Source organism: Pollicipes pollicipes, unplaced genomic scaffold (assembly GCF_011947565.3).
Source record: "Pollicipes pollicipes isolate AB1234 unplaced genomic scaffold, Ppol_2.1 Scaffold_7257;HRSCAF=8748_pilon_pilon_pilon, whole genome shotgun sequence".
Lineage (NCBI taxonomy): Eukaryota > Metazoa > Arthropoda > Thecostraca > Pollicipedomorpha > Pollicipedidae > Pollicipes > Pollicipes pollicipes.
This window is the reverse complement of record NW_023597052.1, coordinates 16,448-40,672: the sequence shown is the minus strand read 5'-3', so window position 1 is coordinate 40,672 and position 24,225 is coordinate 16,448. Positions and strand designations below refer to the sequence as shown.

The window sequence follows — 24,225 nt, the reverse complement described above, 5'->3', positions numbered from 1 at the left end:
CGTGCCTGACCCCCGAGCTGTGGCCCGATCTGGTGACGTTGGAGGGGGCCGTCCGCGCGCCCGACGAGCTCATGCAGGTGCGCCGCCGCGCCGCCGCGCCGCCGCCGACGGGCCGTCACCGACGCGTGCTCGGGCACGGCAAGACACGTACCGCGGAAGAAGTATCTGACACAAACTGCTTGGGCTCTGTGTGGTGACGTGCGACAGTTTGTGTGGGAAATGCTCGACATTCCTGTGACTATTGTTTCAAGTCTGAACCCAAAACCAGTAATGCAATGCAACCGAATGGCCAGCGAAGGTCTGATGCTGCCAGGATGCGGAATCACGCTATTTTGTTTTCAAGGTCGCGATCTTTATCCCTCAATATTTGTTGCATCTGTGCGCCTTAGAGTGATTGTTGCACAGGGGCCGCACTGATAAGTGTTTAAAGGTATGTGTTAGGGACCGCAATCCGTGTTTTTCTGGCGTTTAACCGCCGCCGACGCTGGCTGTTGCCCCCCCCCCCCTCAGCCGCTGCCGAAGGCGTTTTTCGGTGTTTGGCTGCCACGGACGCTGACCCTCCTCGGTGCCGTTGATGCGGCAGATGGTGTTTTTCGGTGGTCTGGACGAGCGTCTGCGGCCACTGGTCTGGCCGTTGCTGCTTGGCGTGAACGCGATCGGCTCCACGGAGGCAGAGCGCGAGGAGCGGCGCGCGGAGCTGGAGCGAGAGTACGAGCGCATCAGGTCAGTGTGACCCCCGGGTCAGGTCAGGTCAGGTCAGGCCGGTAGGTCACACGGGACAGCCTGACGCCGAGCGGTGCCGGGCTGGCCAGCCCCCATGCACCGTGTCGGTTCAGCCTGCCTCCCCAACACCATCGCATCAGCCTTCCGAGACCGTGGCGCCAGCGTTTTCTCTCGTAGACTTTACGAGGTTTCTGTGCGGAGTCCCATCGTTCTGTCATGTGGCTGGTCTGTTGGCAGCTGCGCTAGCCTGTACCGTTCGCCTCCGCCGACCAATCGGCTACCGAAACAGCTGGCTAGCCTGTTCGGAGCTGCTCTGACCTAAACCGTACGCTGGCGCCGACCAATAAGCTACGGGAATAGCAAGCTGGCCTGTTCGGAGCTGCGCTAACCTGCACCGTTCGCCTCCGCCGACCAATCAGCTACCGAAACAGCTGGCTAGCCTGTTCGTAGCTGCTCTGACCTATACCTTACGCTGGCGCCGACCAATAAGCTGCGGGAATAGCAAGCTGGCCTGTTCGGGGCTGCGCTAACCTGTACCGTTCGCTTCCGCCGACCAGTGAGCTGCCGGAGCGGCTGGAGGGGGCGGCGCGCGATGAGTTCCATCGCCTGGTGACCTCGACGGTCGACAAGGATGTGGTGCGCACCGATCCGGCCAACCCGTTCTTCTGCGGCCGCGCCAACCCCAACGTGCAGACTCTCAGGTCAGGTCAAGGTCAGATGTGGGTTGAGGTCAGGTGAGATGTGTGTGAGGATCACGTCCGGGGCTAGGTGGAGGTTGTGGTATGCATGTCAGGGCATGTGCACGTATTTTCAAGGTCAGGTGTAGATTAAGGTCAGGTGTAGGACAAGATCAAGTGAAGGTCGGGTGAAGGTCACAAGTATTTCGATGCTGAGCTAATCAATGACTGGGTACTCTGGGGAGTGCAAGCTTCGCGGGTCGATAGCGTAAACGGGTCGATTATGTAAGCTCTCACTCTGCTGTTTCTGGTGTGTGCTGCTGGTACATGCTGTCAGTTTTCTGCCTTACTTGGTGCTGGTACTGTGGCCGCTGGCGCTGCACTGGGCTCGCTCCCAGCCGTCTGCCGCGCGCCGACGGCGTCCGCTTTAGACCGCGCGCGCCTGCTGCCCCGTTCCAGGCGAATCCTGCTGGGCTTTGCGGCGGCGAACCCGGCTCTGGGCTACACGCAGGGCATGTCGGACCTGCTGGCGCCGCTGCTGGAAACCCTGGGTCAGCCGGCGGCCGCCTACTGGGCGCTGGACGCGCTGCTGAAGCGCTCCGCCTCCGTCATCAGTCCGCGCGACGACGTCATGGACCGCCAGCTGGTCAGTCGGCCAATCGGGCTTCTCGAGCGTGGCGTTAGAGGGTTGATCGGCCAATCAGAAGCGTAATGGTGACGTCATGTGGTTAGTTGGCCAATCGGGTAGCCCGGGGATGACGTTAGGTGGTGAATCAGCCAGTTGAATGTCCCAGGGATGATGTCATGTGTGTCAGTCTGCCAATCAGGTGAATTGGCTGTAATGTCAAGGTGGCCAGTTAGCCGATCGTGCGACCCTGGCGTGACGTGATGTGGTCAGTCAGCCATTCAGGCGACTCGGGGATGACCTGAACCGGCAAGTCGGCCCACCGGATGTTCCGAAGTAGCGTTTTATGCTCTGTCACCCTTTCAGGCATCATGTGCTAATGTTTCTGACGGCCAGCTAGTTAGTTGACCAAGCAATGTTGGCTGGGGTGGGCGAGGGGGGGGGGGCTGGGAGGGGGCTTGAGGTAACCGATGCTACTGGAGGTAACATGGGATTGTCAGTCAGCGAGGGGTCGAGGATATGGGAAAAAGTTGGGATGTCAAAGCTCTGGAATGGACAGGCTTCAGTTTTTGAAAGTTAGAATTATGGACACTGAAGTGAAAGCTGGCTGTTGTTGCCGCCACGTAGCACGTCCTCCACCGATGATTGTATTGTCCGCACAATATAAATGCAATCAGTATTCCACGATGTGTAAACCCTCGTCGTTGAGGCACCACCTAGCGACACCCGCAATGACTACAAGTGCCCTGCGTGGCCGCCAGGCGTGCCTGCGCGAGCTGCTGCGTCTGCTGACCCCGGAGCTGTACCAGCACCTGGCTGCCGTGGAGGACGGCCTGGAGCTGCTCTTCGCGCACCGCTGGCTGCTGCTGTGAGTTAGCCTGCGTGCGCTGGTAACAGACCTGGCCTGGGGTGTCTTCCAAACTAGTGGCTCTCTTCCGAGCCGGGGTCCTCTGGTAAGTGGGGGCGCTTGCCGGGATGTTTGGAACTTGACATCTGTTTTTCCATCCGCCCATGCACGCGACAGGAGGCCAGCATTGACCATCATGCTGCCTCTAGTTTTCTGCGCTGTGGCTATGTGTCACATGCTGAGCAAACCTCTACGCAAAACAGCGTAAATAAACATATTATGTGGACCCTGCTGTTCCCCAGATTACGCGTCTTTGTCTCTCTTTCTGCTTTATATGATCTTTTTCCACAGTTGCAGGACCCATTTCATTGCCACGTTTGTGTGTGCCTGCTTCTGTATGGCAGGAACACTTCTGTCTCCCATCTCCTCTGTGCAGCGATGACCCCGCCCCCGCCCCCCTCCCCGGCAGCTGCTTCCGACGCGAGTTCCCAGAGCCGACGGCACTGCGCATCTGGGAGGCCTGCTGGAGCTGCCCGACCACTCGCCACTTCTGCCTCTTCGTCTGCGTGGCCGTCTGCGCCGCGTACGGCGCCGATGTGACGTCACTGAGCATGAACGCCGACGCCGTGCTGCTGCACTTTACCAGCCTGAGCCAGCACATGGACGGTGACGTCATACTGCGCAAGGTGAGCGGGGCGGTGGGTGGCGTCATACTGTGCATGCGGAGGGCTCCGCAGCAGCTGTCTGAGGGGGGGGGGGGGGATTTCGGCATTATTTCAGCGTTGTTGTGGGAGCCCGCACGGGCCGGCAGGCAGCGGCGACCGCAGGGAGTAGTGGGAAGCAACCGACGGCGACCGAAAGGATGGGGGGATAGAGTGGTCCCTGCCAACGCTTTGTGCCGGCGGGACGCCCGCGCCCTTCTGCGTGTGGCGGACTGTTGGGGAGCAGCGCGGAAACCGGTGGATGTGTTAACACCCGCTCGGGTGGGGGGGGGGGGGGGGGGCGTCTAACTTTCAACAACTTGACCCCCCAAAGGCTTTTCCAGAATGGTTTCCGAACGGCTCGGCTCAACCGCGCCGAATTTTGCATAGCTGTAGACGATTGAATAGCGGGTCGTTTGACTTAAAAATTTAGATGTACAAGGTCGCTGACCTATGGCAGGTCAAAATCAGGCCATTGTTTTAGCGAAGGCAATTTCTAGGGAATCCTTTAATCTGATCCAACAACGAAGTGTTAGACGAAGTCATGCATCTCTGAGATGCTTTCTTAGGCAACACAACAGTTGAATGAGCAAATTCCATTGACCTAAGGTCAGGTATGAAGGTCACACCAAGGTCAGAGCCAACCTGTTTTGTTACTCCAGGGCTTGCTGTATGGGATAGTTTCTGTTGCTTATTTCGAGTTTATTGATAGCAGGACCCGCATTATGCGTCTTCCATGAACTTCTTAGAGGTCAGAATACGTCATTGACCTAAAATGGCCCAGGTCAACATTTTGTTTTAACATGCTGCCTAGCATAATCTTTGTCGCTTAGTGAAATGCAAGACTCAAAGCAACCTTGTATGATTTTGGTTGCCTTGACCTTCAAAAGATCAATGTCACTGACCTTGAATGAGAATGTGACCTTTTGCTTTGAAACGGTTGTATAGGTTCTGGGGACACTTTGGAGACCAACCTGGAACTGGACCTTGTTTGACATTTTTGACCCGAAGGTCATGACATAGGAACCTGAAACTTTGACCTAAGTGAGTTCACGTACAGTTCAACACACCCTGTAAATTTAGTGTCTCTAGCTTTCTTAGTTCCCGAGATCTCAGGGGGGTCAAATTGACCCCCACCCGAGCGAAGGGTATCTAGCCGGCCACCCGGGCGCGTGTTAAAAGGCATCTGCACCGATAACTGATAAACGGTTGTGAGTGATTTAGTTGCGTCTTAGCAGGAGTGTCTGGGGTGCAATTAAATCTCTGTAGAAATGGAAGCGAAACGAGCTTCCCCACTTACTACTTATATTTGCGCGCAGTCAGACTGAACAACATTAGCTATTTTCCCCTTCATCGTAACTGCCCACCAGAAATGTTTTGCCGAAACTACGCCAACTGCGTATTTATAGTAACACCTTGTTGACCTTTGGACCCTGCTGAACGACTTCAGGCCCGTGACGGTGTTCTCGCAGTCAGACCCAGGGTATTTTTGTTTTGCTTGTCAGGCCTCGGCGTCGTCGGGAATGCTTTGACTATCCGGAGTGTCCTTGTTTTGTGGGGAGGGGGTTGAGGAGGGGGGAGAGCTTGAACAGCGTCCTCTGAGGTCCCAACATTATCAGCTGGCCATGCGTTCGGGCGCAGATGTGCGTCTATCCCTGCCTGGGAGTGGCATGGGACGCTGAGCCATCACGCCGCGGCACCTCGGGTCCCAAGTCGAAGCTCCGTCTGCTGCACCTTGGCGTGCATACGTGATCTTAGCCAGCATCACCTTCCGGGCTAGTGTGTTGACACGAGCGTCTAACTTTGTACCATGCGTTGTACAGATGTAAAGATTGTCAAGATACGTCAAGGGTCGCTTGTGTCGTTCACGAGAAACATCGTGTTTGCCACGTGATCCACACGATTGGGTGGTCCGAAGTTTGCCGGGTAGGTTGTTGACCTTCACACCGTGATCTTGACACCCCGCCTAAGCGGCGGCGTCACGTCAGCGGCCGTGTGTCACGTGGCGCGTGGTCTCCTGACCGTGCTCTGCACGTGTCGGGCTCGTGGTTGCGGTAGGGCGACCCGGAAGGCGACGGTCTGGGCCGCGGCAGAGCCCACGTGCGGAGCGGTATGCCTCACCGAAGTAATGGGGCGGCGTGGGTTGCACATTGCGGCGCGGAAAGCTTTCGTCTATGTTGTCCGTGTGTCTTTTTCCGTAGATGATTCGTGTAATTAGGTGTAAGTGGGGATGATTTCCGCCTGGCTCAGTCCATGTGCTCCAAAACTGTTTAACGAATCACACCCGATTGCTAGTTGGGTGCCTGATAATGTCGCATCTCTGATGTGTTTTCCCGCCACCGTGGGAGAACCGGTCTGTTGAGTATTCCGGCATCTGGTACCACAAGAACGCCATGGCATGCAGGTGGCTGCGACAGAGCCACCCATGTAGGGAACTCCGCTGGGGAAGCCCTCGCCCAGCCCCTGACTGACTTTCCAACGGTGCTGGTCATCCGTCGGTGGGCTGCATCGGGAGTAACTCTGAACCGGGGAGACTCACCTGTCCGGAGGGGTGGCCGTCCTGTCATCCGACTGGCGTGTGGGCCTGACGGCGCCTTGTCGTAGTGATGACAACTGGGACGAGGGAGTCCTTTATCGATGCACGGTGTTAAGGATGTGTGCTGGTTATTGATGAGCTTGTGTGATGTTGAATATATAATACAGTGCCGTGCAGAATTGATTGGGTGCCATTTGTTACCTTGTTAGGTCCTTGAAGCTGTCCAGAACTCAGCGCTGTTATTGGCACGTTTCAGTACCATGCCGTTGATCGTTTGCGAGTTGTTGCGCTTGTTGCGCCTTTTTATATATCCATGTATGCTGCACATGTTTTTGCGTTATATTATGTGCTGCCAAGATATTCATTAGACCTTCTTTCCCTGAAGGCCAGTAAAATCGTTCGAACGGGAACCTGCGGCTATGTTATTTATTAATAGCATCCGTGCAAACCGCAATGCTTATATAATTCCCCACTTGCCAACGTCATGGTGTGTTCTAGCGCCGGTGATAATGTAAGCTGCATGCGGTCGTAAATCATAAATGGCTTTTCCGGAGCGTCCACAATCCCATTACTAGCACCTCCACTCTGAACAGTTTCCAAGAACGTTGGGTCAAGTGCAGACTTGGCACAGTCAAAGTCCCCGTGTGCCAATCTCCTTCATTGGTCACGATGGACCGATAGTTCAACAGTGTTTGTTATCGCGTCTGCGTGAAGTCACATTTCGGATGTATCGTGTGCTGCCCCGGCTTCCCTGATATCGTTTCCATGTGACGCCCTTGAAACCCGGTCGCTATGGACCACGCGCTGTACCTTGGCACTGTTTATTGACGCGCTGTCGTGTTATTGGACGACGGCGTCACGTGCACGCGCTATCACGCCCGGCGCACCGTCACCATGGTGCGATGACTCACCGGTCACGTGATGTGTTGGGGAGGGGGCAGGGGGTCTCGCTGGAGTTCAGCTGAGCGCGAGGAGGTTTTCCGGGAGAGGCGTTGCACATTACAATGGCGGCAACGCTCGGCGTCGTCGCAAACGTGCAGGGTTTGGTTCTGCCCCGCTCACCAACCCCCCCCCCCCCCCCCCTGTCCTCCTGTGAATTAATTTCGGGTTGGGTTTATCAAAGTTGCAGAACCTTCTCCTGATTCAAGTGGTATCTTTATGTTCGCCTGGGGTTTTGTCTTGACGTTATAAACGAGCTGCGCACTGACGTGATTGGTGTTGGCTTTAGGTTAAAATCAAGACCCACGATCGCTTCGCCACCAATCTCCGAATGACAGCAAAAAGGCGACCACGTACTGCTTTGACGCTTGGAAGATTGAATGCCTTGTAAAAAGTCTGATTCATTGGGTCGTGACGTTCGTGACTCGGAAGACGCTAATGACAATCGACTTCACGCGCGCGCGCGGGTCACACCTTTGCATTGATCACCTTTTTAAGCTGTAGTCCGAACCTCTTGGTTCAGTAGATTTCTGGATTGGAGCTATTTCAGTGAAAGTGGTGGTGAAGGTTGAGCTCCTAGCTTTCAAGGCCGCCAATTCAGAAGCCCCATGGTATAGAGGAGGGGGGGGGGGGGCACCTCAGCTCGGTTCACAAAACAGCTGCTCATCGACTGGCACGTATGTCACGACTTTGCCCACCAGATTCGCTGCCGCAGCGGCTGTAGGTTGGCGACAATGCCGGGGGGGGGGGGAGGGGGCAATCTTCGGCCACGCCTGTCGTGCGAAGTAAACCCCCATACCGGGTAGATTCGATCTGAACCGATCATCCCTTGACCCGGTCAAATTCAAGCTCATCACCGCACCAGACCGGGCTGTCTGAACATCCGCGTTTGACTCCCATTGAAAAAACGTGCAGAAGCTGAGCGCGTCTGTCGTACGAGCGTCACTGGTGTCACTGAGCATCAATGTCTGAAGTAGGTTACCATTCAATAGCCCCAGGGGTGATGTCTCCGCCCACTGGTTTTGGTGTGCTTGGAGGGCCCCCGCTCCAAATATTTGCACGCGCTTCTGGGTCACTTCTCTCTCACATACGGCTGCCGGCCACAAAAACGTGCCGTCGCACGTGGGCCCGTGCTGCAGCAGTGCAGTCCGCCCGGGGTCGGGCGGCACCCTCCGTTTGACCTGCACTATTGGTAATGGGAATCCTGCAGGAGTCCGCCGACCGCACGCACCACGCGCCACCGAGCGATTCGAAGTCGGCGCCAGGGTCAAAGGTCGGCGTCTCGAACGGCTCAGTAGCCGGCGCTTGTGTGGGGATGCGGAGGATGGTTCTAGCGCCGCCCGCCCGGAAGCTGAAGCACATACACACAGATGCACATACACACAGACATACAAACACGCAGACACACACACACACACACATAGACACGCAGGCCCACAGACAAGCGCCACATTCTGAACTTCTCTGAGGGGCCGCTGGGTGAAACCTCGCTTTTTAAGATGTTTGATAGGCACACTCTGCTCTCTCGGTTTGGGATGCCTCTGCATTGTTTTGATCTTAATTTGGGGCTGAGGGAGGGTGGTACCACTGACGCTGTCAGTACGGCAGGGAATGAGCCAATGACGTTACCATCAAGCAGAGGAATACTTACATACAGGAATATTTCGTGCGTTTGAGATTTGTTGCGGTTAAAAAACTGACTTCTGTAGTCTGAATCATGTTTTTTCAGAAATGCAAGTTGAGAAAGCTGTTTTGATAGGTCCTTTGAGTGGCCATGAAAACATCGCGCCTTGCTAATTGCATCACGTGCGTCGTAATGGTCAGTTACTGGGGCCTGGATGCTGCTGTATCGCGTACGGAACCATCGCTGTTGCCAATCACGTTGTCAAGCGCCGTCGGGCACCTGAGAAGTGCACGCTCCGATGGTCTGCTGTACTGAAGATTCCCCAGGTCGTCATCTGTCCCCTGGTGCTGGCACGATCAGTGACCTTGGTATCACCAGTACCCTCTGTATCCACCGCTGACCTCTGCGTGACCTCTGCCCCGGCAGGCGCGCGGTCTGCTGCACAGGTTCCTCAGTCTGGAGTCGGTGCCGTGTACGCTGGCGACGCTCTGCAGTGGAGACGGCGGCGGTCCTTGGGACCTGTGTCGGGTCACGACAGTGCAGTGCCGGGGTCACCCGGACGGCCGGCCGTGCCCCGCCGCCGCCCGGTGACGGCGACCCTTGACCCCGGGCGCGAAGTCCGACCTCGGGTCATGACCCCTTGACCTAGGATATGACCCCCTGACCTGGGTCACGACGCAGGACGGCAGTTTTTGATGCCCGCTCTTGGGTCGTGACCCCGACCTCATGGTATGATATTGACTGGATCATGACCCATGACCCACGAGCCACAATCCTGACCCCTGGCGCACGTCGTGGCCCGTCTGACATGAGCCTAGCTGCTAGACGGGTTGTGCTGTCGCACGTGTAGCCGTGCTGTCAGGTTTAACGTCGCAGGCCAAGCTGTGATGGCTCGAGGGTCTTAACGACTTGTGTTATTTAAGAAAGATGGATACACGAACAATGGCAATATACTAGTCACATTAGATATTTTTGACGCGTGCGGGAGTTGGTTTGTTCTGTCTGTCGCGGCATTACGTGGCCGGCTGCAGAGTCTGCTGCAGATTCTGCAGCCGGTCAGCTGTTGTGAACGATAGGGGGCACATTTAAGCTCGCAGGCCTGCAAACCGGGGGCAAACAGAGCTCAAAAGCGGCATCTCCAAAGTCCAAAACACCTGATGGCCCCAGAATCTGTCGTGGGTTTTGTAGGATTTAGTTGCAGCGGACCAGAGGTACCACGTTTGAGCTCTTAGCTCTCGCTTTGCGGGCTTGGTGTGGCACCCCCAGCCCGCAACAGCTGACTGGCAGCAGACTCTCCAGCAGATTGATGCGCACACGCAAAATGGCGGCGACTCCCATGCAGAGTTGGTTGTGACGTGCCTGAGTTACCTCGTGACCGTGGCGAGCCGCGACGCGTCAGATAATGGCAGTTGTCCTGTTTAACCGTTAGCCGAATGTAACCTGTGGGGCGTATTAGCCAGCGCTGTGCGGTGTGTCCTGCGTTTACTGCTGGGAGCGGAGTGTGTATTTATTGGGGAGGGGAGTGTGTGTAATGGATGCTATCCAGGTACTCTTGCCTTTACCTCGCTATCGTATCGTGCAAGCTCTGAACACACGGCATAATGATGTGATATCACTCGGTAGCTTTGTTGTCAGGGCCCTATGGCCTTATCGCATGGGTCCACGGTCTCGGCTTTGCTCGCCGTTGGCACCGCTTCGGGGAATTGCAAGCTCGTGGAAACCGACCACACCGGGCGTGGGTGACTGCCGTGCCCTTGCGAGCGGAATACAGTCGTGCGGAATATCCCCCTGTTTACCGATACATCGTCCGAACCACGCCCACCTGGGCATCATGTCCCGAGCCCTGCTCACCGCAACAATCGGGGGTTTACCACTGACATGTTACTCGAAACCGTGACCAGCGTGTGGCATCACCTCAGACGTGTGAAGAACTGATACGGTAAAACGGCGCTCATGATTTATTTCCGTCGCGCCGCCAGCTACCTCCGTAACACCAGATCGGCATTGGAAGCCACATGATGACGGTGCTCCATCACTACATCGATACACCATCAGCCTTATACAAAACCATGCTCTTACGTAAAACCGTCCACGGCAACTTATTACTTCGCTGGAGGGGCTCGTACCGCACTGCCAAAGGCTTCACACGTTACAGACAACTTACACGATGCCACCAATGGCGCTCTCCCGCCGACAGCGGAGCTCGCGCGGCGCCGCACACGGGGCTCAAAAAACCACCGCTCATCGAGTTCACCAGACACAGTGGACTGCACAGCACCCTTAATGGGGTCAACAACGGCGCCAATGGGGTCACAAAACATCGCCAATGAGGTTCATAGAACACCTTCAGTGGAGCTCTAATAACGCCGTCAATGGGGTCACAAAACACCGCCAGAGGCGGTCACAAAACACCGCCAGTGGGGTTCGCAGGACGCCACCACTGGGACGCCACATAACACCCGCCTGCCGGCCGGCAACGCGGCATCGCCGGCAGCGAGAACATCACAGCGGGTCGGAATGATGAGCCGTTCTCGCTACAACGGAACGCGCCGGATTTGACATACGCCCCGGTCGCGCGGCACTTTCGTGGTGAAATACGTCACTGAGACTTTGTCCGAAACACTTACAATTATGTACTGCAGCCCGTGCGGCAAAACGTGACGCGCGCGAGACCCGCTGAAGACGGCGGCTTGTGGACCGCTCCGCAGGCAACGTCTTAATGCTGAGATCACCGTCGCAACGCGAACAGACACACAGCAGGACGGTTCCCGTACCAAAACGTGGCTGGTGAGCAGCGGCAATCAACCCATCCGGACCGTACCGCAGGTCGGTCTTTTCAATAGTGTCGAGCGAGGGCGGATCAAGCTGCACAAGGTGCCAGTCGCAGTGTAACGCTTTTCTCTTTGGAGGAGGGCTATTATAGCCTCTCCCAGTTGCGAGGAAAGTGTATCAAACCTGAGGGAAATCCCGCCTTCTGCGTGTCATGGGGTCTGCTGGGCCATTTTTCCCTTTACAGAACCACCCACTTTTTGGCGAAGCTATCTCAATTACAGCACTGGCATGAACTAGTCACTTCACATGTGTGCACGCAAGGAGTGAGCACGTTAATATAAAGGAATGAGGCTATTGCCATTGGCAGTGTTTCTCCAATCCATAGCCGCGCTTCACACATCATGTCATGGGTGCATGCAGGATGCCTTGCGTACAATCACACCTTATTTCTCCAGTCTACTTCCTTTTAAGCGTGAACCTAGATTTTTGGCTGTGTACATCGTCACTCGTACAAATTTGATACGGAGGCGCGCGGGCACGATCCAAGATGCCAATTGAATAAGCCCAGCATCACATTATCGCGTTAGTCATGTTCAGCTAAGGAGCAGATATACTGGGGATCGGGAATCCAACGACGCCAGCCGTCAATGCTGGTTTGGTCTATGCTTCGTGCGGCGAACCGAGCTATCGAACACCTGTGCAGTTTTTAGTGATTGTTGTGTACAGCCGACGATTTTGCGTTTGTTTGTGCGGCAATGCTGCTGCACTAGCGAGCTGGTATTAGGAGCAACCTCTGAATTCAATGCAAGATGGAGCAGGGCGGAATTCAAAAGCCCCGTTTTTAACAATGCGTTACGCGTGACTTTTGATCATGGTTTCGGGGAAGTGGTTAACTACCGGGCCTACGTTACAAGCCAAGGATTATCGGAACAGTAAGAAAGCACTGATGCGAAATACCCACGCCATCATAAGTGCATCATAACAGCAAAAAGGCACCGATTCCAAATGTTAATGCCAGGAGACAGTTGCGCTGCGCGGCCGCCGACACGCTAAAGCGCAACATTCCTGTAACAGCTACAAACATCGCTTGTCCACGCTTCAGTGGAATGTCACAACACGTCAGATCTCAAAGGGAGGAACGCCCCACCTACCTAATCCCTCCACGGCACCTCCATGAGCTCCGGCCTCTTCTCCGTCCTGTACGACAGCAGCTTGGCGTAGCTCACCAGCAGCTTCCTCCAGTAACACGACACGTCCTTCATGCGCAAGTTGTCCAGTATAAACTGTTGCCCGCGCCTGGCGATCTCGCGCGCCACGCCTTCGTTCTCCTGTGCGAACAAAATGAGCCTCTCCAGCTCCGCCTCGGTCGGGTTCCCACGCACCGGCACGTAGTGCACCCATGGCTTTAGCTGCGGGTAAAAGAACTCGCTCCACTCGTCGCCCACGTGGAAGACGAGGCTGCCGCAGAGGAAGAGGTGCTTGAAGCGGAAGCTGGCGGCCACGCCGCGGAAGTTGAAGAGGTACTTGTAGCGGCAGTGGTCCTCGAGTGCCACCTCGGCGGCCGGCTGGGCGCCGAGCGTGTCGCTCTCGGACCGCCACGCCTGGTTCTTGGTGTACTGGGCGTCGACGAGCGCCGGCCGGCGCCGGCTTAGCAGCACCAGCGGGTCACGCTCGGCCGAGGTGCGCGAGCCGCGGAAGAAGGCGCGGTCGGCACGCTCCTCCCAAGGCGTGGCGCGCGCCGCCCGCGAGATGGACACGATGTGCTGGTCCCAGCGGCCCAGCCCGGTGGGGTACAGCGAGATGGCCGGCCCACCCGTCCAGAAGGTCCACGCCGGGTACGTGATGTCCCAGTAGTCAGGCGTCTTGCTGAAGGAGAACACCGGCAAGCGGCGCCCATGGTGGAGGTTCACCATCGGCCAGTCGCGGGTGTTGAGGACAAACTCCATATCGGGCAGCGTGTCCACCAGCTGAAGAATGAAGTGCTCGACACCTCGGCAACGGAACTCAAACATGCAGTCTGTCTGGCGGTACAACTTGTGGTCAATGATCTGGTATATCACTCCAAGGTCCATGGCATCCTCCACCATAGACTTCGTGATTTTTGATTCCTTGAAAGTTGCAAGATCAGACTTGATGAGAGCTTTGTGGCAGCCACAGTTTTCTCTGTTACACTCAACATAGCTGCTGATGCTTTGCTCCACAAGTCGGAGCTCTGGTTTCCACTTTTCATTAACTTCTTTTGAATACTTTGCCTTCTCATGTTCCAGAGATATATCTGAGTCATCTTCCTTATTCCCACAACTGCTAGCCACATGAATGATAAAAACACATGCTAACAACAGCAATGTTTGAATTTGCCAGCCCCAAATCATTGGTATTCACCTTTCTATTTTTTGGGTTGCTTTTCTGCTGTTGATGGCTAGCCACCTTTATCACATACAGAAGCCAACTATGTCTTTAATATGAGAATTAGAAGATACTCAAGTGATGTTTCACTGGAGATGACTATCCAGCTCAACTGGGCCTGAAAAAGACAATGTTATTGTTAGACATACATCCATTTTTTCAGTGAGCTTCTCCATTTATAGGTACATTATGATAACCAATGCAAGCCACATTATCTGTAGCAGTTCCCCAGTCATCAATCATCTCTGAATAATACATTCTTTTACTAGAATAGCTTATCTGATAAGAGGTTCATACATGATGATTTGGAATTCTCGCAGCACTTCACCAGTTTCCAAGGGTGAACTCGCAATCAGGGAATTGGCCATGCATGACTTTTTGAACAACTGCAGCTCTACTACCCTAGCTCAGGAATTCAAGCTGACTGCATGATTTTTGCTCAAATACAGTGTTACTACATGGCTGCTCTATGCCTGCATGACCTTCCTCGCCAGTCCCCAGTGCAGCACCTTGGATGTGAGCTGGGACATGGACTAGCAATGGCCAAGGAGCCAAGCCCCCTCCCCTTGTCCAGGGTTACACTTAACAGTGTGTGGTTTTGCAGGAATTTTGTCCCATTTGTAAGAAATTGGGAACAATGGCTTTCCCACTAAATGGAAATTCTGGCCTTGCGCCTAGTCGTGGTGTGTCCATGATATATCTTTCACCTGGTCAAAAAGGTCCTCCACTCCCTGAGCAGCAAGGTACACTTGGATTCCGTGCAATTAATAACACCTTTTAACTTTTGGTTAGCGCTGCCCGCAGAATGCTCATGGTGGTCATTTCTCTTCTAAAACAAGAAAACTACTCGAAAAGTGCCAACTTGGAACATACTGCCCTCCCATGAAGCACAAACTACCTCAATGCCCACCACAAACTATGCCGCCTCAAGAACCAAACACACACAGCGCACCCCCACACCTCGGAAACGCTGACGTCGCCTCAGGTTTAGTGCCTTGACCTCGCTCCATCGCCTCTGCAGTGCAGCTACCAAGGTGACGGCTAAAGGAAACAATGTGCCTTCGCAGACTCATCAAAGTAGAATGCGTAATTAAGTACAAGTACTAGCTGATGCTCAGGTCGCTCACATCGCTTTTTGCCAATCTCTATTACTTCTCAACGATGCATTAGGCATATTTGCTAATTAATGGTCATTAATAGACACAATGGTGATAAATGCCAACGGACTTTTTGGCAAGGATTTTTAATACGTCATTTAGTTGTTGCAGCACGAACGGCAAGGTTCTCAACCCGTGATCCACGCTGTGTTGTTGTTACCCTGGGGTTGTCGCGGTGTGGGGTAGAGTCGTGTGGTTGTTGGGCGCTGGACGACAACTTATCTGGCTTACAGGATCTGACATCTCAAATTTGGTAATTGAATTCCGCGTGCACATTCTTCGGGTCCAAGCAAGTGAGCTGAAAGCTTCAAAGGTAAGCTTCAGGAGACCCTCAGATACCTACCACTTCTTATTAATTCACTCGCACATTTCGACTTACGATAGTACAAAATGAAGATATGCTCAATGCTGCCAACAAATACTCGTTCACGATCCGTGCTCTTGCGCTTGGTGATCTGGGACGTGTGAAGCTTGGTTTACGAGACATGAAATGGGCCTGGTGGGCATTATTATCGCAGGCGTCTCACTGGGCTGGGCATCGTGATTCCGAGGTTGTGTCACAATTCAAAGCTTTTTGATATAGTCTTTTGCTGACCTGATTATTGCATGACAAGCAAAGTGAAAGGGACCGCTCCTCATTATATGGAGTTTGGATCTGCAAAAAACATTTTTTGTATGCATCAAATCCAATTAACGGAGGTACACACGGACTTGTGTAGCCAAAATTTGATTGAGTGCAAAATGAGATTTGAGTTTGTGATTATGCAAAGAACAGTGAACAAAATTGTCATGGTGTATTAAGTAAGGGACCAAAACAGGACATACTGTTCACCTTTACAACTTCCTCAGTGACAGCTGTCAAAAAACAAAACAAACAAACTAGAATACAATGATGACCTCATGGCCACCATGTCAATAGCACTAAAATTTCTATCCTGTTATGCAATGTAGTCACTTCTTTAACCCATGGATGAAGTTCTCACCACCCCCATTGCCATGGGAAATATGACCCCTTGTTTGGACCTTTAAATGTAGCATCATACCATACCATCATGTGGGCATGTGAAAATTTGTTTCAGAATACCCCTATCCCCATCATCATTTGATGAATCTGTTCTTTTCTACTGGCCTGTGATGAGATTATTTTTGCCACTAGGGGTGTCACTGTATACTTTTGGGGACTGGGCATCACCCCAATGCTGACTTGAGCCCCTCAATGCTCTTCTAACCCCACTAGGCATATAAGCAAATAGGGAATACTAGATCAATGAAATTCATCAAGTGTGGACTGCTGGACTTTGGACCATTGGCACACTCGGCATGTAAGCACTATCAATATCATCATCATATATCATCATTATCACTATGACACTAGCTTCAAATGGAAAGTCATTCCTCAACATCAAGACAGTTTTGGAACTGACCAAGTTTTTTTAAAAAATTTGAAGTCATCAGGGGTGTGTCCAAACTTTTGGGTAGAAATGGGGACTTTGGAGGGCATGTTAGGTTTGGCTCAGCCTCCAATTGATTTTAGAAAGTGTTCCCCCAGCTTGCTGCCCTTTATTTTTTCAAGTCAACAAAACCCAGGACACCCCTTTGTAGGCTGTCAGGACCCTCTGTACATAAAGGGACCACATAAGGTAGTTAGAGGGCCCTGCCAACCATGTAAGGGTACCTTGAGGTGTGCGGCCACCATGCCACTGACAATAACATTTGTTTGTTTCTCAGCAACCAATATTTAGAGAATTCATGTGGGATTAAACCACACTTCAAATGCTTCCAGGAACTGAAGTCCCACTTTGCAGGGTCCCAGTCTGTCCTGAAGTCTCTTGAGAAATACCAATAAAACAAAAGTGGCCAGACCAACCATAAATTCATTTGGGTCTGGACTGCATCAATGTCAGTGATGGTCACACCCATGTGCATAGGCTGGGAGATATGAAAAAAGATCAGATATTTTAGGACGCCCACCCTCAGAACAGTGAAGGCTTTTCAAAATTGGGATTGCTCGTTGGCTAACGCCCAAAGCATATGTTCGTCCCCCAGGTGATTTGAGTCTGTGGCGCTTGGGGAAAGAACTCGGCCTCCGAATACCACGGTTGATTGGGGTACTGTAGCGGCAGGAGACCGGGATGGCGGGGGCCGTCAGCAGGCTAATAGTCGTCTGTGAGTGTTGATCAGCGCCTTGTGGCCGAGACACTTTCTGAGCGGTGGAACGCACTGGCACCCCTGTGGAAGGAGATCGGGATGTAATGATGGTGGTCATCATCACCGTGATCATGATGATGAAGTGGTGCTTTTTTACGATCCAGTGCCTCGTTTTCGACATTTGTTTTATCACAGTGTATTCACGATCAGGATAGGGCTGCATGAAGCCGCTGAGAGCGAAGGCCGGGTTTTTACAATATCAAGCTTCCTGGGCTCTGTAGGTGCGGGCGGCGAGTTCTCAGTCGATTCGAGTCTTGCATCTCATAGACCGCGACAAACTCGGAGCGCCAGTTCGCTTCCAGAGATGCAAGGCTCTATCCAAGGCGGCACATACTGCTTCACCCGTAATCACAGTTCCTCAGAACACCAATCACAGGTACCGATTCATTCAAGTCTGCTGTGCGAACGTAAATCTCAGCGTCTAAAATGGAGAGCATTGGTAGCACTCAGCTTGGCACTACGTCGCCCGCGACGCCAGTATGCACGCGCCAACAGCCCGCCGAGCATCGCAGCCGCACATATTGGTACCGCTCTCCAAAACTACCCAACCCCCCGATTCGGCCACCCACACCTCAACCGAGCTACATCACCCCTGCAGCATCATGGACCGCCCGCGAAGCATGCCTACGGTTCGCTTGCCGCTGCTGGGCGGCGCTGCCGTCGTCCGCCAGGCGGCGCTCGCCGCGGGCCGCCAGGCTGCGCCGTCTACCGCTTCCTGTAGCTGCCGTCGCCGTTGCGCGCGGCACGCCGCTCCACCACGTCGGCGGGGACGTCTTGAGGCTGTGCGCCAGGCCGAGCCGCGAGCACAGGTCGATGAAGGCCGTGGTCAGGTTGGCGCCGTAGCCGGGCAGCTCGGCCGTCTTGTAGTCCCAAGGGAACGAGTGGTGGTAGTTGTGCCATCCCTCGCCGAAGGCGGACAGCGCCACGGCCGCGTTCTCGGCCGGGCTGATATGGCGGTCGTACGGGTGCATGCCCCACATGTGCGCGGCGCTGTTCACCAGCCACGTGCAGTGGAGCGTCATCACGTACTTGAGCACGCTGATGAGGAAGGCGTTGGTGAGAACTCTCGCCCCAGAAGTACCAAGGCACCACGGTCGGCACCGCGAAGCACACGAGCACCGCCAGCGGCAGGTAGTAGCGCTTCTGGAACATGACCACCGGGTCGGCGAGCAGATCGGAGAGGTCGGTCTTGGCGCCCTGGCGGCGCACCTCCGGGTGCTTGCGCACCACCAGCCAGCCGCAGTGGGCGAAGAAGAAGCCGCGCGAGGCGTTGTGCGGGTCGGCGTCCGTCTCTGAGTGCCGGTGGTGTAGCCGGTGGTCGCGCGCCCACTCGTAGATGTGGTTCTGGCCGGCCATTGTGTACATGAGCATGAGCAGCAACGCGCAGCGGCAGCCGCGCGCTGTAGGAGCGGTGCGACCAGAGTCGATGCGCGCCGGCGGTGACGCCCATGCCGCCGATGGCGTAGCAGGCGATGCCGAACAGCGACGTCAGCCAGTGGGCGGCCGTCAGCGCGCGGATCAGCCCCAGCACGGAGAGCAGGTGCAGCGCGACGAAGAAGAGCACGCTGCGCCAGACGAGCGGCGACGGCGGTCGCGCGGCCGGCGCCGCCTCGCCGGCCGGCGCGCCAGCAGTGGCGCCTCTGACGTGGAGATGTTGGGCGCCATGGCGGAGACGAGGCTGGCCTGTGGGCTTCCGGTGGTCTGACGCTGACCTAAGACGCTGCCGGCGCGGGCTCGCTGTGCGGCGCCGACTGACGGGCGTCGGCGGCGAGTGGGCGGCGGGGCTCGGCGCACGGTGGGTTCTCGCTCTGGTCTCGAGATCGGGCGTCACAGGCCGCCGGCAGCGTGACCCGGTGCTCGCCGCGCTCGCCGATGGGAGCCGCTCGCTCGGCCGCGCCGCTTTTGTACGCGTCCGCTGCGGCCGCCGCACACGTGAAGTCTGAAGTCCGCACCGGCCGGCAGCGGCCTGAACCCCGCGCCGCCGCCGCGCAGCCGGCGCGGCGTGTGACGTCACGTCACGTGGTGCCGGGAGGCGGGGCCTGCCGTCGAATGACGCGCTGGCGGCGCTCGTACGATGCCGGCCGGGTGTGGGCCGACCGGCGCCCCCGGCTACCGCAGCCGCGTGTTGTGACTGGGGAGCGACAGGGGAGGGGGCCGTTTGGGGAAAGGGTGGCGCCTAACGGCGGCGAGGGGAGCGTTGGGAGAATGGCGAGTTATGCATGGCTCACTCGCCACAGTGGGGTTGTTGCCCGTTCGCGAAACGGGAGGTGTGGCAGAGTGGTTCTGCGAAGTAGTGTCACGCTGGCGCGGCGTTTGAAGCAGGACGGCCCTGTTGTGGCCGGCTGGTGGCCTGCGGCATGATGTCACTTTATTGGCACAGCTGGCGCAGGCCGTGTGTCAGTGGCGTCCACGCATCAGGTCGCCGGATAGCGTCGGTCGCCGCTGGTACCGGCTCCAGATCAGGGCACTGGTGTCGAAGGGTGTCAGGCGTGGATGGGACTGGTCCCAGACCAGCAACGTGGCGTCGTAAAGTACGAACTGATCCTGGATAGGCGAGGGGGGATATCGGACCGTTCTGTTCGTGGGATACCATTGCGGCCCAAAGCTGCTGCCTTATCGGCCGACACCCTGTGCTAGCCTGCAAACAAAGCCGTGGCGGAGCCGAACAGCCGTCCAGGGCGCAGCAAACGCCGCGTGGTGAACGCGGCCGATACGGCGGCCACACCCCGAGCCCGCTGCTGGGCAGCGGCGGGCGCCTCGCCGCCTGTTTGTGCGCCGCCGCCCACCGGCCGCGAGCCGTGACGATGGTGACCGACGGGTGGTGGCGTTGGCCGCTTCAGGGACCGGCGAGGGAGCGGCAGGGGCGTCGACAGCGCGCCCGCCCCCGCCCCGCCCCGTTTCCATTTCGCCCTTCCCTGGCCGCGGCCTCCTCTGGCCGAAATCACCCCGCCGACCCTCAGCGTCGTTCGTCTCCCCCCCCCCCCCACGTTCCCAACCGGCGACGGGACTCAGAGCGCAGTTTTTAGTGCTGGTCTTGAACTAGCTGCTTGAAGGGTATGACTACTAAATCACGTATGGACAGATAACTCGGAAAATAGCGGTGTAGCAGTATGGGGTTTTAGCGTCTTCATCAGTTATGTTTGGCTCGTTACCAAATTCTTCCGATAGTGCATAAATATACACAAAATACGCAAGGCAGTAGGTTGTGTTCCATCTGTATGAAATTTCGAGCCCATATGCCGCTCATCTCCACAGTCCCTTTTCGTTCGTTGCTGTTTGCCGTGAGGCTTTTCCAAGCGACCTTCTGCCACGGCAATGGTGTTTTAACGTACTTTTGGCAATAGAGAGAACGGCACTGCTGTGATTTGCTGTAATGCTTCGGTTACAAACGAAAAACGCGCTGGAGCTTACGCTGTTGCCAGCTTAAAAGCCACCCATGGTTCTGTTCCTAAATTTCGCCTCGACACATTTGCCTGCGATGGCGTCGGGGCCTCGCATGCTAGATACAGCGTCCTCAGAGTGCGCTGTGTCAAGTGCAACCCAGTCGTTGTTCACCGACGTCGGGGGGTCTGTAACGCGATGGGCTCAGGGAACTTTTGGGCAGCCGGAGGTCCGGAGTTCGATTCCCCGCGCTACCCGTCCTTTCTGCCTGGATGAGAGGCGGGCATGGGAGCTGAGGAGCTCCGAGGAGACTCAGTATCTTCGCTGAATGCGTCGGAAAGCCTGCGCGATGGCAGCATGTGACTGCTTTTGGTGCTGGAGCGGTGTTATTCGTTGTGTTATTCAGACTCAGACTATTATTATAGACTGAGTTATATAGACTAATGTTATTCATACTCCCGAACTTCCAGTCTATCTCCCCCTGCCGAACCAAAATTATGTTGACCTTGCCTGGTCCCCCAGTACGCTAGCCAAGGGTGGATGACAGTGCTCATGTATGACCTAACAGAGCGCCTGCATCCACCCCGGCTATAGCCATACCTTTTGCCCCGCTTTTTCCTGGAACAGATTGCTTATCCAACCTCGTATTTACTTAAGTTGCCGTTAATGTCTGCTCGTTTCTCAGAAGGCCGCTTACATAATACCGAGGATATACGTGCTGATGCAGTCATATGTTTGTCCTCCGCGACGACGCGCACTTCTTACGGGCGAAGCGAACACCCGCCCACGGCTGAAGGCGTCCGCCACGCCACGAGCGAAGCGAGCACCCGCTCACGGCTGAAGGCGTCCGCCACGCCACGAGCGAGGCGGACACCCGCTCACGGCTGAGGGCGTCCGCCACGCCACGAGCGAGGCGGACACCCGTTCCCGGCTGAGGGCGTCCGCCACGCCACGAGCGAGGCGGACACCCGTTCCCGGCTGAGGGCGTCCGCCACGCCACGAGCGAGGCGGACACCCGTTCCCGGCTGAGGGCGTCCGCCACGCCACGCGAGGCGACACCCGTTCCCGGGTCTGAGGCGTCCGCCTCGCCACGAGCGAGGCGGACACCCGTTCCGGCTGAGGGCGTCCGCCACGCCACAGCGAGGCGGACACCCGTTCCCGGCTGAGGGCGTCCGCCACGCACCCACGAGCGGAGGCGGAACACCCGTTCCCGGCTGCGGCCCTCGGCGCGCCACGCCAGCTATGACAGACATTGAGCGGTGTTTGCAGTGCGAGCGCATGCGGGCCGCGTGGGGCTTGTCGGACAACTGGGGCGCGCTCGCGCCCGGCATTACAATGCGTGCGCCTATTCAGCCGCATTGCCGCGGCTCATTCGCCTGCGGCGCCGTTATTGACCAGGCCCAGTCGGCGCGCCGTGCCCGGCCCGTTCCGGCGAGAAGGCCGTGACGAGCGGTTGCCTGGTGGCGTGGCATTGTTTTCCTCGCTTCCGTGCCGGTCGCCACGAAAGACTCCGCTGGCAGGTCGGGTTTCTTATGCGGTTGCAGGGGTTGCCAGGAACGTGCCGCAGGACCTATGTCATTGAAGGCTCTGCACGAAGTAGAGAAATATTGCGGACGGTGAGCGGATGCGAATGGTGGGCAGATTAGGTTTCGTGCCGGGTACGAGTTGCGCAGATATGTGGAGATGTCCGATGGTCCAGATTTCGTACCTCGTCATTGTGATCACGATCTTTGCATACAACTGTGCGCCTAATGGTGCTGTGACGTAGCTGGTAATCATTTCAAGGTACTCTCAGCTCAAACCGAACGTCTTCCGAGCTTTCCAGTGACTGTCGTCGACTAGCGGGGTGCTTTGAAGTCACTGTTGATGGCCGATGCCCGCTCTCTTCCGTGTGACGCCAGCGCGTTACCCCTGACGCTCGCCAGAGGAAGCTGGCCGATTGGGTTGGATTCTGGGCGACATATCGAGAGGCGTGTGTTCGATTCTCGCTGCAGGAAGCTTTCACTGGGAACGTTTCATATCAGGCTATGGTGGTGGTAATGGCGGCAGCAGTCGCAGGCGTCAATAGATGACGAAGCTGTCATCCATCTATTGATTTTGTGTTGTTCGTTGGTAGTTTAGGGCGAGCCGACTGCAGTGGTCATTTTGCGTTCATCCATCTACTGAGAGCGACATGGCAGTCGTGCAGAGTATTCCGACGGCTCCTCCGCGGCGGGCCGGCTGTGCCACCCGCCAGGGCGCCTCCGTTCTGTTGCCGCCCGCTGCAGGCCAGACTGCTGCGGTCGGTCAGCTGAGCCCGCGCCGCATCCGTGCACCTCCGCTTGTCTCCGGCAGCATCTGTCTCGCTTTTTCGCTGCCAGATGCGCTGCGGCCGGGCCGCACGGGGCTGTCCGGCGACGCCGGCACATCGGGCCCGACAGATCGCTTGTCCGCGGGCTTGAAAGGCGCGCACACACTGCTCGGCGACGAGTTCACTGTTCCGAGTTGTGACAGTTGCTTGTGTTGCGTGACGGCACCAAGGATCTATGTGTCTTGCCACATTGCTACTAATCGTTGTTTGTGTGGAGCTAACTGGAGCGTGAACATGCCCGCGCTGTGCTTTTACTTCGTTTTTCACTGATGTAATGCCCTTGCATGCAGGGGCCGAGGTCATGCGATCTGCTGACACCGTCCGCTACTGTGGCCAGGGCATCATTAAGCATTGCCCATCACCACGCGATGTTGCATGGAACCGGAAGGAAGGCAGACAGAATGCTTCCACTTAACCATATAGCGGCTCTCTATTATTGTTTGCGTGCAGATTGGCGTTTTGGATTGAATGAATCGTAAATGGTGCTTCACTGCTGACTGCCAGATATCGAGCGTCCGCCGCCACGGCAGGGGCGCCGGCGGCGCGCCCCACCAAGGCCGCCAGCCACCCCCGCCGTCGCCCCGCCGCCGCCCTCGCTGCCTCACTGTCCGTCGTTACCCGAGCCGTCGAGGCGTGACCTGCGGCAGCGGCATTCGTTGCAGCCCTGCGGGCCCGGCCGCCGGCCGTGTCGCTCGGCCGTCATCCGGCGGCGCCGCCGTGACGTCACCGCTCGCTGCGGGCTGGCTGCGCAGCGCGCCGCGCCGGCTCACCGGCCGATGTCACGTGATCACGTGCGCGCCGGATGTTGCCACGTAACGTTGGCCAGGGCGGCCGGGAATTGACGCTGTGGCACCAAAGAATGAAGCCGCTGTGTCCCGGATTTGGGGCACAGGTACGCTCGTTCAACTCTATGATGCCTAGTGTTTTTTTTTTCTGGCGGCATGCCGGTAAAATATGCTGTTGAATAACAAAATGTGCCATATTCGAAAATGGGTCGCAATATGTGCTATGAACGGCTGAACTCCGTAAATAGGCACAGCTGTCGTAAGGATGTCGCGAAAGTCAACGTAGCCTGAGCTTGTCCGTTGCATTGGCTTACACATCTGCCACCAAAAAGCGAAGACGTACGCTTTACAACATATACATGGCACGCAATGTACTCACATGAAAAGTCAGAAGAAATGGCTGGACGAAGGGCGGGAGGAATCCCCCAACAGGCGAGTGTGCCGAACCTTCTGTTTGGCTAGTCCCGTCCTCACGTCACTGCAAACGTTCAATA

General features: G+C 56.1%; 3 protein-coding genes across 6 annotated transcripts; 1 reads left to right on the top strand and 2 right to left on the bottom strand.

Annotated features, from left to right (window-relative positions):
* Positions 1 to 10,440, top strand: TBC1D16 (TBC1 domain family member 16; the record flags this gene model as incomplete). The annotated part of the gene is given in 7 exon segments (XM_037234846.1): positions 1 to 77; positions 584 to 723; positions 1,281 to 1,424; positions 1,860 to 2,046; positions 2,787 to 2,893; positions 3,342 to 3,558; positions 9,099 to 10,440. Coding segments are annotated over 7 exon segments (1,037 nt in total), but the record flags the coding sequence as incomplete, so codon positions are not given.
* A 209-nt stretch (positions 10,441 to 10,649) lies between these two features.
* LOC119111021 (O-glucosyltransferase rumi homolog) lies at positions 10,650 to 15,458 on the bottom strand. Of its 4 annotated transcripts, none has more exons than XM_037234844.1 (2): positions 15,387 to 15,458; positions 10,650 to 13,968 (listed from the first exon to the last, which is right to left on the bottom strand). In XM_037234844.1, the coding sequence occupies exon 2, from the start codon at positions 13,814 to 13,816 to the stop codon at positions 12,596 to 12,598; it is 1,221 nt and encodes a 406-aa protein (XP_037090739.1). In that variant the 5' UTR covers positions 13,817 to 13,968; positions 15,387 to 15,458; the 3' UTR covers positions 10,650 to 12,595. The 4 variants fall into 4 exon arrangements, with proteins under 4 accessions (XP_037090739.1, XP_037090737.1, XP_037090740.1 ...); XM_037234842.1 differs by lacking the exon at positions 15,387 to 15,458 and adding an exon at positions 14,811 to 14,869; XM_037234845.1 differs by lacking the exon at positions 15,387 to 15,458 and adding an exon at positions 14,749 to 14,780.
* A 2,462-nt stretch (positions 15,459 to 17,920) lies between these two features.
* On the bottom strand, positions 17,921 to 18,809 carry LOC119111023 (stearoyl-CoA desaturase 5-like; the record flags this gene model as incomplete). Its single annotated transcript, XM_037234848.1, is given in 4 exon segments — positions 17,921 to 17,985; positions 17,988 to 18,276; positions 18,278 to 18,592; positions 18,594 to 18,809. Coding segments are annotated over 4 exon segments (885 nt in total), but the record flags the coding sequence as incomplete, so codon positions are not given.
* Between the last annotated feature and the right edge of the window lie 5,416 nt (positions 18,810 to 24,225).

What these genes read in the sequence shown, in the direction of transcription:
- LOC119111021 (XM_037234844.1), bottom strand. Translation starts at nt 13,816, where the DNA reads ATGATTTGGGGCTGGCAAATTCAAACATTGCTGTTGTTAGCATGTGTT.